The sequence below is a fragment of the Macaca mulatta genome, chromosome 2 (assembly GCF_049350105.2).
Source record: "Macaca mulatta isolate MMU2019108-1 chromosome 2, T2T-MMU8v2.0, whole genome shotgun sequence".
Taxonomy (NCBI): domain Eukaryota; kingdom Metazoa; phylum Chordata; class Mammalia; order Primates; family Cercopithecidae; genus Macaca; species Macaca mulatta.
The window spans coordinates 16,762,114-16,774,206 of NC_133407.1; the positions used below are offsets into that span (position 1 = coordinate 16,762,114).

Genomic DNA, 12,093 nt, shown 5'->3' on the forward strand with positions numbered 1-12,093 from the left:
ATAAATTATCAAACCATTTCTGGGATGGAGTCTCCTGGAAAATTAAAGTAATGCTCATGAGAGGAGTGGAGTAGGATAGTAAAGCAATGTGAATGCAGACAGTAAACTGTGTGTGTGTGTGGTTTTGGTTTAAAGATCCATAAAGCGGCTGGGAACAGTGGGTCGCGCCTGTAATCCTAGCACTTTGGTAGGCCGAGGCGAGCAGATCACCTGAGGTTGGGAGTTCGAGACTAGCCTGATCAACATGGAGAAACCCCGTCTATACTAAAAATACAAAATTAATTGGGCGTGGTGGCACATGCCTGTAATCTCAGCTACTCGGGAGGCTGAGTTAGGAAAATCGTATGAACCCGGGAGGTGAGGCGGAGGTTGCGGTGAGCTGAGATCGCACCATTGCAGTCCAGCCTGCGCAATAAGAGCGAAACTCCGTCTCAAAAAAAAAAAAAAAAAAAAAAAAATCCTTGAAGCATGGCTTTAAAGCTTAGGTGAGGACATTGGCCAAGTGAAAAAGTGCCTACATTAACCAAGGACTGATCCCCTGACTCAGAGGGGAACTTAGCGGGGACTCAGGAATGCCACCAGACTGAGGAGAAATGCCAAACCAAGGCCATCTGGTACGTGGCATCAAATTGTTCGGTCTCCTTCCAAGCCGGACAGATTGAGTTACTGAAGGCACTGGGGCACCGGCTGAGGCTCTGCCAACCAGAGGAGCAGCTTTGGTTTCTTTAGGGTTAGGAATATTTGTTTAGGAGCCGCTTTATGCTGAGCTTTTGGAGGGTAATGAAGGAGTGACTGAAGTTGTCAAATTTGTTGACATCTGACCCATCAGGATTGGACTTTTCAGAGGCCTCTGAAACCTGCACCAGGGTTTACAGCTCAGAAAAATCCGAAGCAGTCTAGACAAATGAAGCCCTTACCTTCTTGCTGTCTACTGCAGTCCTTGCTTTAGCCAGATTTGAACTTGTTGAGCTACATACCATTGGGTTTCGATCTTTGCATCTTCGTTTCAGATTTTTTGACTTGTTTTTCCTCTTTCTGCAGCCACCGATGCTATTAACATTAACTCCTATGATTTGATTTTGTAATGCACGTGTCATCGTTTGTACTGTAAGAAACAGGTCATAGAATTTTTATTCCCTCTCTGAGAAGTTTCTTATCTGTGAAGTTCAACTTGACCTACATTTCATCTCTTTTACAACCTCAGAGTTGATATTTTCAGGTGGTTTATCTCTGAAATTTAATTTGAGGCTCTGTTTTTGTGCCCGTGTTACAACATCATGATACCCTGATTGTGGAAGCCAAATTCCAGAAAGAAATGAAATTTTTGTTTTTTTCGCTTGTTTTTAAACAATCATGGATGATTAATGTTGGTGTGCCTTGGAGGAAGTATTTGGGGTTATAATTTGAGACTTCGTAATTAAAGTAAATGGTTCAACATTTTCTTAAAGGCTGGAAGATGTAGGTGAGTCTGTTTGCGGATGGTTGGGCTTTGCTCCTTTACTGACAAGCTGGTAGGCACCTTGAAGGGGAGAAGGAGCTCTCTTTAAGAATTTGCTGTTGGTATTTTTGGTGCATTCTGCCTTTGGGTACCACATTTATCGTCTCACATGTGCCCTTAATAAAAGTGAGAGAGAGATGGACATAGCTAAAACTTGTTCTCTGGAAGTCTGATGAAGAGTCTTCATCAGTGCCTCCCAGTCTTAGCAAGTGTTAGAGCAGTAATAACTGTGATGCACAGCTCCAAGGCAAGAACTCCTACATTTCTTTCAGGGTTCAATCAACTTCTTTTGGATTCTCATGAAGCTAACATAAAGTGAGGATTGGCATCGATTGTGTCATTAAAGACTAGAGTTCTGTTTCACATCTCATGGAAAATGAGAAGAAAATGAGTCTGTAGGAGGTGTGTACTGTGTGCCAATCACTATAAAGCTTGTATTATTTTTAGCCTTCAGTTTCCCAAGAAAGAAGTCAAAGCTATGAGTTGCCTGGTTATTGATGTGTTTCTAGCAAAGGGTTACTCAAGGGGGCACTGCTAGTATTTTCAACAGCAGCGTTCTTTGTTGTATAGGACTGTGCCCTGATTCAGGAGAAATTTAGCTCTCCTGGGCCCTCTGCTTTCAGTGCCATAGTTCTTCCCCAGTCATCGTAACTGCCAAACATACCCACTGCCTTTAAAGGCTACCTGCCCTTGCTATTGGCAATAGGCTCTCAGTAAATACTGATGAATGCTTTTTATTTTTAATTTATTTGTTTGTTTGTTTGTTTGTTTATTTTGAGACGGGGTCTCACTCTGTTGCCCAGTCTGGAGTGTAGTGGTGTGGTCACAGCTCACTGCAGCTCCCAGCCCCCGGGCTCAAGGGATCCTCCCACCTCAGCCTCCTGAGTAGCTAGGACTGACCACAGGTGCACCGCCATGCCCGGCTAACTTTGTTTTTTGTTTGTTTGTTTGTTTTGGTAGGGATGTGGTTTCATTATGTTGGCCAGGCTGGTCTCCAACTCCTGGCCTCAAGTGATCTGCCCACCTTGGCCTCCCAAAGTGCTTGGATTACAGGCGTGAGCCACCACTCCTGGCTTGAATGCTTTTTTAGAGAGCTAGTGCGTGGATTCCATCTTTGAGCATGTGCATCTGTTGTAATAGAGAAGAATATCCTCCAAGCTGGTTTCATGTTTTTATTACCTAAGATTTTCATAATATCTTATGTTTATGAAATAACAATATTTATCCTATACTATATAATTGGAATAGAGTTCTTTTTGTTGATTAAAAATGAGTATATACCATATAGTTGATGGCTTGATTTTATTCACCTTTTCTCTTAAGCATTATGGCTCCATTCATAATAATAAAAACATAATGTATCATGTTTCATCATGATTTCTTCTTTCTTTTCAGTACATTTTTCTAAGACAGGATTTTATGGTAGGAATTTACAGAAATGCTGACTACAAATAGCTCGAAATCCATTTCTCCCTAACTGTTAGCATTTATACATATAAATGTCAGGGAATACATAGACATTTTATCTTGTTTGAAGTTAAATTTAACTAGTTGGCAGTATTTCTTGGCAAACTGATAATGGAGGTATTATCCGTTACTAAATCTTCAGCCATATTATGTTCATCAAGTATTCTGTAGACTATATGTCATAAACGGATTCTTTTGCACTTCAGTGAGAGGAGGGAGACTTGGATTCATTCATTCATTCAATAGGTGGGTACTTACAGTACTTGGGATACATCAGTGAACAACACAGATGATGATTCCTGCTTGCACACTAGCATAAATGAATATAATAAGGAAATTACAAGTTAGTTTGGAAGGAGGTAGATGCTGTGGATAACAAGGTTGGTAAGGAAGACAGATGTGCCTGGGGTTGGGCTGGAGGTGCAATTTTTTTTTTTTTTTTTGAGACTGAGTCTTGCTCTGTTGCCCAGGCTGGAGTGCAGTGGCATGATTCCGGCTTAATGCAACTTTCGCCTCCTGGGTTAAAGCGATTCTCCTACCTCAGCCTCCCGAGTAGCTGGGATTACAAGTGCCCGCCATGACACCTGGCTTATTTTTGTATTTTTTGGTAGAGACAGGGTTTCACCATGTTGGCTAGGCTGGTTTCAAACTCCTGACCTCAAATAATCCACCAGCCTTGGCCTCCCAAAGTGCTGGGATTATAGGCATGAGCCACCATGCCTGGCCTGGAAGTGCAATTTTAAATGAAGTGGTTTGGGAAGATTTCTCAAAAAGGTGACTTTTATTATTTTATTTGTTGATATATATATATATATATATATATATATATATATATATATATTTTTTTTTTTTTTTTTGAGATGGCATCTCACTCTGTCACCCAGGCTGGAGTACGGTGGCGCCAGCTCAGCTCACTGCAAACTCTACCTCCTGGATTCAAGCTATTCTCCTCCCTCAGCCTCCTGAGTAGTTGGGACTACAGGCACCTGCCACCACGGCCAGCTAAGTTTTGTATTTTTAGTAGAGATTGAGTTTCACCATGTTGGCCAGGCTGGTCTCAAACTCCTGACCTCAGGTGTTCCACCCACCTCCCAAAGTGCTGGGATTACAGGCGTGAGCCACTGCACCCACCTAAAAAGATGACTTTTAAACAAAGACCTGAAGAAGAAATGAGTACTTACTGAGCTTTCCTTATTCATAGGCACTGTTTTAGGAGCCAGAATGGCTAGGTAGATCTTCTGTAATCTACAAAAAAACAATTTGCATAGCCAGATTATGGATGTGTACACTAAGATGAGAACGCTCAAACCACATCTGTGGAACATGTCTCTTAAAATTAATCTTTTAAAAAAAAATCATTTTGAAGTAATTGCCAGTAGCAGGTATTTGTTTCAAAAGGAAAGAGAAAAAAGGCTAAGCAAAAAAGTAATGAGCTTTGTGTCCAAGTCCAGCAGTCCTTACAGAATTACTGCTTCTTCCCACTGGTGACATCATGGTGACAAGGATCCTCCAAGGGTGACAGTGACAAAGCAGGAGATGTTGCTTCAAATAAAAACAGCTTTTGTGGAGAAGCTTAAAACACAGTGGACCAGAGAACAGGAATTTACTCCTGCTTCTGATGTCAATGGGCTTTGTGACCTTGGGCGGGTTGCTTGAGCTCCTCCACTTCTTAGACCCGCTAATTATTTGTTAGACATGATGTCTAAGCACTTTATATACCTCATCCTGTTTAATGGGATAAGTTATAAAACATGAGGAGGATGAACTTCACAAGATAACCATTAAAGTCCTTTTCTAGCCCCTGTGTTCCTTTTTTTTTGACTTGTTAGTTCAAAGACATAATTAGACTACTGCTTGTCTTATGATAAGCTTATGAATTGAAGCCAGGCCACAAAATATGATTATTTGTCATAGCTTGAGCCATGGAGTAGGACTGGCTCTGGGATTCCTGGTTTTTCTCTTCCTGACATGTCTCGTGGTGTTAAGAAGGTCATGTCCTGTTTAGCATTTTTTATTTGCAAGTGAGTGAAGGGGGCTCAGCACTGGTTTCATTGTGATCTCCTTTGTACAAACACCAGCCCCAGATTTCCCTTCCGCTCTGTGAACTCTGAACAGGGCTACCAAAGAGTTAAGGGTTGGAGCTGGAGGAAGAGCAAGGAGGAAGCCTTGCTGTGAGGGACAGCCACAGCGCGCCTGCTGTCTCAGATAACCTTCTGTAGAAAAAGAACTCTAAAGGTGGTTGCAAGGACGCTTTCAATGTATTTATTATTGACTTACCTCCAGAAGATCTGTAAAATGATATACCGAGATGGCCCTGATGGCCCCTTTTAGCTCTAAAGTTCAAAACTTCTCTTTTGATTAGAGTGCCTTTGGATAAATTTACCAAGACAGATTTCACCCAGGATTGAGTATTTATCAAAAGACGAACGTGCACCAAACACACGGAACTGACCCTCACCCAGTTTTACCCACTTCTGTGGTTTAACTGCCGCCTCCCCAGCCTGTTGAAAGAAGAGCTTCTGCCCCTCACCTCCTTACTGTCGTCTTGTTTTGTAGATGATGAACCAGGTGGAAGGGCAGCAGAAGAACCTCGTGCACGCCATTGAGTCCCTGCCAGGGTCTGGCCCCCTCACTGCCTTGGACCAGGACCTGCTGCTCCTGAAAGCTACCTCTGCTGCCACCCTCAGCTGCCTTGGGGAGTGCCTCAACTTGTTACAGCAGAGCGTGCACCAGGCGGGCCAGCCCAGCCAGAAGCCAGGAGCCTCGGGTAAGACCGCCGGCAGTTCGTCCATGTTTAGGATGAGTACACACACTGTGTGTGTGTCCCATTGTCTTCCTCCTTTAAGTCCATCCATTTCTCTGTGATCCATCCGTCTATCCTTATATCCAAGTGTTTCTACTGCGCTTCCTCTCTACTGTTTGGGATGTATTTTTATGTTACAAGTTACAAATGTAACATTTTATGAAAAATGTAATTCTGCATTCATCTCTCCTGCCCTTCCTCTACTGTTTGGGATATATTTTTATTTACAAGTTACAAATGTAACATTTTGTGAAAAATGTAACTAAAATGTTTACATAAAGACTATGGAACACCTTTCAGACTTGCGGGCATCACATTATAAGTCTCATTCCATTCATAACATTTGCACTCAGCATTCTGTTGTTTTGTTTTGTTTTGTTTTGAAATAGAGTTTTCACTCTTGTTGCCCAGGCTGGAGTGCAGTGGTGCAATCTCAGCTCACTGCATCCTCCACCTCTTGGGTTCAAGCGATTCTTCTGCCTCAGCCTCCCGAGTAGCTGGAATTACAGGCATGCGCCACCATGCCCAGCTAATTTTGTATTTTTAGTAGAGATGGGATTTCTCCACGTTGGTTAGGCTGGTCTTGAGCTCCCAACCTCATGCGATCCTCCCGCCTTAGCCTCCCAAAGTGCTGGGATTACACGCCTCAGCATTATGTTTTTAAGAAACACTGGCATGTAGCATCTGGTCCATTATTTCTGTGGTGTTGGGTCCACCACATTATACCCAGCCACTCTCAGATGACAGATAATGCACATTGCCTCCAGCCTCTGCCCCACTCACCTTGCTGCAGTAAACATCCTCCTGCCTGTCCCCTCACGAGGAAACCTCTGGAATACACACCAGGAGTATTTCTAGCTCTTAATCAAGAAGCTGGAGATAATAATGCACTTCCTTGAGATGCCTCAGTCCTTTTGGAGGAAGGTTTAATCAATGAGCAGATATAAAGATATTTGTGAAGATTAAGATAAAGGTAAAAATAGCTTGAGATTGGTTATGTCACATACAATTATAAAATACTATAATTAACAGAATAACAGCAGCCTTATTGTGCTTTGTTGCTCAGGGGTCACTTAATTAATGAAGGAATGAGGCAAGTTAGGTAATAGGAAGTAAAGCCAGACTATGAGTGATAGTCTTTATATTTCATGCTTTCCCCAACTGCCCTTTGCCCTTTGTTTCACCGAAGCGTAAAAGGGACAGTTGGTTTTTCAGAGTAGACTGTGTGGGGGCAATGTGGTTTTCTCTTTGTAAAACCCACTATCATTTACTGAACTTGGCCTTGGCTACATGTTTTCTGAAATCTTTACAAAGTAGGTATGATTATGTGCATTGTTCAGATGATATGCTGGGACACGGAACTATTAAACAACTTGCCCAAGGCCACCCAGCTAAGTGGCAGAACGAGGGCAGGACCAGGCTCTTTCCGCTGTGGCAGGTGTCTTCCTGGCCTGGGGTTCTTTGTTCAATCCAGAACAACCACTCAGTGGGTTCAGTCCCCCAAACTGAGGCTGGGAACAGTGTCTTGTGAGCATTATAATTCTCTCAAGGCAGGTGTATATATGTTTTTAAAAAATAATTTCAGACTTTAGAAAAGTTGCAAGAATAGTATGAAAAATGCTCATATATCCCTCTACAAATTCCTTAAACAGTAACATGTTATGATGTTTACTTCATCTTTTCACTATATTTACATATTACAATTTTCTAACCACTTAAGAGTAAATTGCAGACATCATGTCCCTTCACTATTAAATACTTCGGTGTGTATTTCCTTTTAAAAAGGACACTCTCCTCTAAAGACAGCACAATGATCGAAATCAGTAAATTAACAAGAGTACAATCCTCTTTGCTGGTTATGCCACTGATAGCCTTGATAGCAAAATAAAACAATCTGGGTGCAGAATCCAGTCGAGGAGATTTGCGTATATTCAAGCATGGAGCAAAGGCACCCAGACCTGCTTTTCTACCTTTCCTCTTGCTTCTCAGCTTTAAGAATGAATCCCAAATGCAGAAGCTTAATGAGGCTTTTTGACATTTTCTGATCTGGAAGGAGCCTCAGTGACCCCCATTGAGGCCTGAACACAAATTTGGAGTGAGACTGGAGCTTTTCAAAATTTCTGTGGTCTCTTTTGCCCTGTGTTGTAACTTGTAGCTTCTGCAACGTAATAGGCTCATTCCGAGAATCTTTCACTAGTAAATACAAGCTTGAATCATTTTCTTTTTCCTAAAATTAATCCCTCTTGAAAAAAATATTTCTTCAGGGCTTCCTAGGAAATTCGTTTTTTTTTTTTTTTTTTCCTTCTTCCTAACTTTCATTGGATCTCTGGCATTTTTAAGGGCCTGGAGGAGCAAAGCTCAAATGGATGCATTTCAGAGGTGGTGACAGGTTAAAATGGAAATTATTGGAAAAAGGGGAGACCAAGAAGTGTCCCTGAAATTATGTCACATCAGGTCCTCCCTGTGCTCTCTCTTCCACCCTTGACTCTCACTTGCCCTTCCTCCCTTCCTCCTTTCCTTCCTTCCTTCCTTCCTGATGGAGTCTCACTCTGTCACCCAGGGTGGAGTGCAGTGACACAATCTCAGCTCACTGCAACCTCCACTTCCCAGGTTCAGGCAATTCACCTGCCTCAGCCTCCTGAGTAGCTGAGATTACAGGTGCCCATTACCCCTGGCTAATTTTTGTATTTTTAGTAAGGACCGAGTTTCTCCATGTTGCCCCGGCTGGTCTCAAACTCCTGACCTCAGGTGATCCACTCGCCTTGGCCTCCCAAAGTGCTGGGGTTACAGGCAAGAGCCACCGCGCCTGGCTAGCCCACTGTCCTTCTTTTGGGTTGTTGTCATCAAGAAATTTAGCTGAAAGTTGGAGAATACAGCATGAAGCATCACAATGACTACTTTGTTTCCTTGTCGTCTAACCCTTTTTACATGTCATATTCCATGTAACACAGCCCCTGAAGTTTTAAAACAACCTACTGTGTGTCTTAAATCTATGCTACACGTTGGGGGAAAATAGAATTACTTCCTGCAGGAAAAACATCATAGTTGTCTGCAGTTAAAATGGAATTCCAGAATCTCAAGCTAGTGGGATAAGAGAATAGAGAATACGTTGGCCCTGGGAGTGCTGCCTTAAAATGTGTTTGTTTAGACACTTGGGGCTCTCAGGGTTGATAGTTGCTATAGCGGCTGCCTGACACACATTGATAAAAATATAATGGTTATGTCTAAGAAGTGCCAGGTTGGGCTGATGGAAATCAAAATCTCATTAAAGTGAAACGCTGGCATGGTTTCATTTCAGTGTTCAATGGGCAGGGAGGCCCGTCTTACCTGAAGCGTACCAAATACTCATACAGATTGTTCCTGCGTGATGGCTCTTTGCCTTCTGATCCTTGCACTGTTTTTTTTTTTTTTTTTCTTTTTCCTTCTGTCCCTTTTGTGAATAAAAAATGATTTATGATCTTGTATATTTCATCTTGTATAGCATTTAATTGTGTCTTGTGGGATATATGTTTGCTTTGGAGCTTTTGTCTCCAAATGTTGCTCATTACGCTGTTTTTGTTTCAAACACACTGCCAGCCAGACTGAAATCTGAGAATACTTCAGTATTCATCTGCCTCCCAGCTATTCATTTGGGCTCCCAGACCTGTTTCTGATGTTATCTCCAAGATATACTGGGTCTGAAGTGCTTCACTTAGCTTCCATTTATGGAGAGGTGTGTAATTAAAATTAAAAAAGTAATTTGGCCGGGCGTGGTGGCTCATGCCTGTAATCTCAGCACTTTGGGAAGCCGGGGCAGGTGGATCACTTGAGGACAGGAGTTTGACCAGCCTTACCAACATGATGAAACCTCGTCTCTACTAAAAATACAAAAGTTAGCCAGGTGTGGTTGGCGGACACCTGTAATCTCAGCTACTCAGGAGGCTGAGGCAGGAGATTCACTTGAACCCTGGAGGTGGAGGTTGCAGTGAGCCGAGATCGCACCGCTGTGCTCCAGCCTGGGGGACAGGGAAAGACTATGTCTTAAAAAAAAAAAAAAGGTAATTTGGCTTTTCAGTCAAGACTTAAATTATGCAGCTCTTTTGCCATTCTTGGTGGCTTCTAAATCTACTTCAGCAGCTTGATGGAGGTAAACAGCGGATGGACAGGGGACTGGGTATCTGTTTTCTCCAGACTTCCCTGTGCTATGGGGAAGAGGCAGGCAGAACCACGCTCAGAACTGGAAAAGGTTGTGCTCTTTGGGAGCCTGGGCTTTTTAGGTGGGTTTCAAGTGTGGGAGGGAACTGGGCCTGGAAAGTGATTTGAGGGTACAGAGTACTCTGCCCTCTGTGCTTCTGGTTGGTTTGCTATTTGCTTGCAAGCCTTAATCTAGGTAACATGGTTTGAGTTCGGGCAGATGCCTGTAACTAGACAAGCCCATTCTGGTGCCAGGTAAGAGCTGGCATTAGCAGCGTGATGGTGTGAAACAGGCTTGGGGAAGGACACTGGAGTCGCAGCTGCCAGAACTAGTGACAATGGAACCTTGGCAGAATGCAGTAGATGACACAGGTGCCCTTGAAGACAAACAGGGACAAAAGATCAAGAGAATATATTTGAGAGGAGAAGAACCAGAGCAGAATTTAATATACTTTCCTGAACTCATCCTTGCAATAACGCTTCATCCTCTTGAAAGATTAGTGGGGAGTGTCAGTTAATAAGCCAGTTGCACTGGTCTTCGCATTTTGGGGTTTGGCCAAAAGGGCCAAATAAGTGAGACTGTCATAAGGACCCCTGGCTCTTCTGGCTGTTTATCTTCTTCCTTTTGCGGTGCTTTACATTTTTCCAGAGACCTCTTCAGACTTTCGTTTTTCATCTGTTTTCCACCACTTAGGGACTTCCTTTGCTTTCTTTGTCTCTTATACTTTCTTTCCTGACACCTACTGCTTTTGGTGAAGATTTGCCCCACTTATAGTCACCTTTCTTTATTTTATGATTAAAAACTAAGATAGAAATATGGTAATTCAGTAAATAGGCATATTAGTTCATTTTCACAAGACTGAGCAATTTACAAAAGAAAGGGGTTTATTGGACTTACAGTTCCACGTGGCTGAGGAGGGCTTGCAATTATGGCAGAAGGCCAGGAGAAGCAAGTCACATCTTACGTGGATGGCAGCAGGCGAAGAGAGAGCTTGTGCAGGGAAACTCCTGTTTTTAAAACCATCAGATCTCGTGAGACACATTCACCATCATGAGAACAGCATGGCATAGACCTATGCTTCAGTCATACCCCATGATTCAGTCATACCCCACTGGGTCTCTCCCGCAACATGTGAGAATTACGGGAGCTACAAGATGAGATTTGAGTGGGGACACAGAGCCAAAGCATATCAATAGGATATCAGGAGAAGAGGAAAAACTAGCATTGCAGAATATTTCAGATACGTGTTTTTTAAATTTTTTTACAACTGTCTAAACAGAATTTTTGAGTGCCAACTTCTCCCTAAAGAAAGCAGTTAGAGGCCGGGCACAGTAGCTCACACCTCTAATCCCAGCACTTTGGGAGGCCAAGATGGATGGATCACGAGGTCAAGAGATAAGGACCATCCAGGCCAACATGGTGAAACGCCGTCTCTGCTAAAAATACAAAAATTAGCTGGGCATGGTGGCACGCGCTTGTAGTCCCAGCTACTTGGGAGGCTGAGGCAGGAGAATTGCTTGAACCCAGGAGGCGGAGGTTGCAGTGAGCCGAGATTGTGCCACTGCACTCCAGCCTGGTGACAGAACGAGACTCCGTCTCAAAAATAAATAAATAAAAATAAAACAGTTACCAAGGCCCGGCTTTCCACTGGGAATATGTCTTATGGTTTCAAGTGAAAATTCAATCTTTTTGTGAATGTCAATCTTACTCTATTTTGGAAAACCATTTTATGTTTACTGAACCTGGGAAGATGAATTCACTGGTACAGGAAGAGGAAAGACCTTCCAGGAGCCATCACCTATCACTGGCCTCTGGGCAGAGGCCTGGTAGCTCTCAACACTCTAAGCAAGGCTTAAAATAAGGCCAAGGAGGGATTAAGACAATTCCACAGTCAAACCTTTGCCCTTAAAACCGGTGTTTTTCTCTTAGTCTCCTTATGATTTTTGTTTTTATTTCCATACTGCTTTTCATGTTTTCTATTTTGCTATACAGGTTGTATTTCTTTTACCCTTCTTTAGTATTTTGGGAAGAAATATGACACACATATATATAAATTCTAGTAGTGGTCATATTAAGTTTTTCATAACCATTCTTTTCTTTCTTTCTTTTTCTTTTTAAGATACAGAGTCTCACTATGTTGCCCAGGCTGGA

General features: G+C 42.6%; 1 protein-coding gene across 4 annotated transcripts in view; it reads left to right on the forward strand.

Moving 5' to 3' along the window:
• Positions 1-12,093, forward strand: part of OSBPL10 (oxysterol binding protein like 10) — a 326,237-nt gene that overhangs the window by 232,425 nt on the left and 81,719 nt on the right. For all 4 annotated transcript variants that reach the window (XM_015132398.3, XM_015132400.3, XM_015132397.3 and 1 more), the window contains one exon: positions 5,522-5,732. In XM_015132398.3, the coding sequence (XP_014987884.3) occupies positions 5,522-5,732 (211 nt within the window). The remainder of the gene's footprint in view (positions 1-5,521; positions 5,733-12,093) is intronic.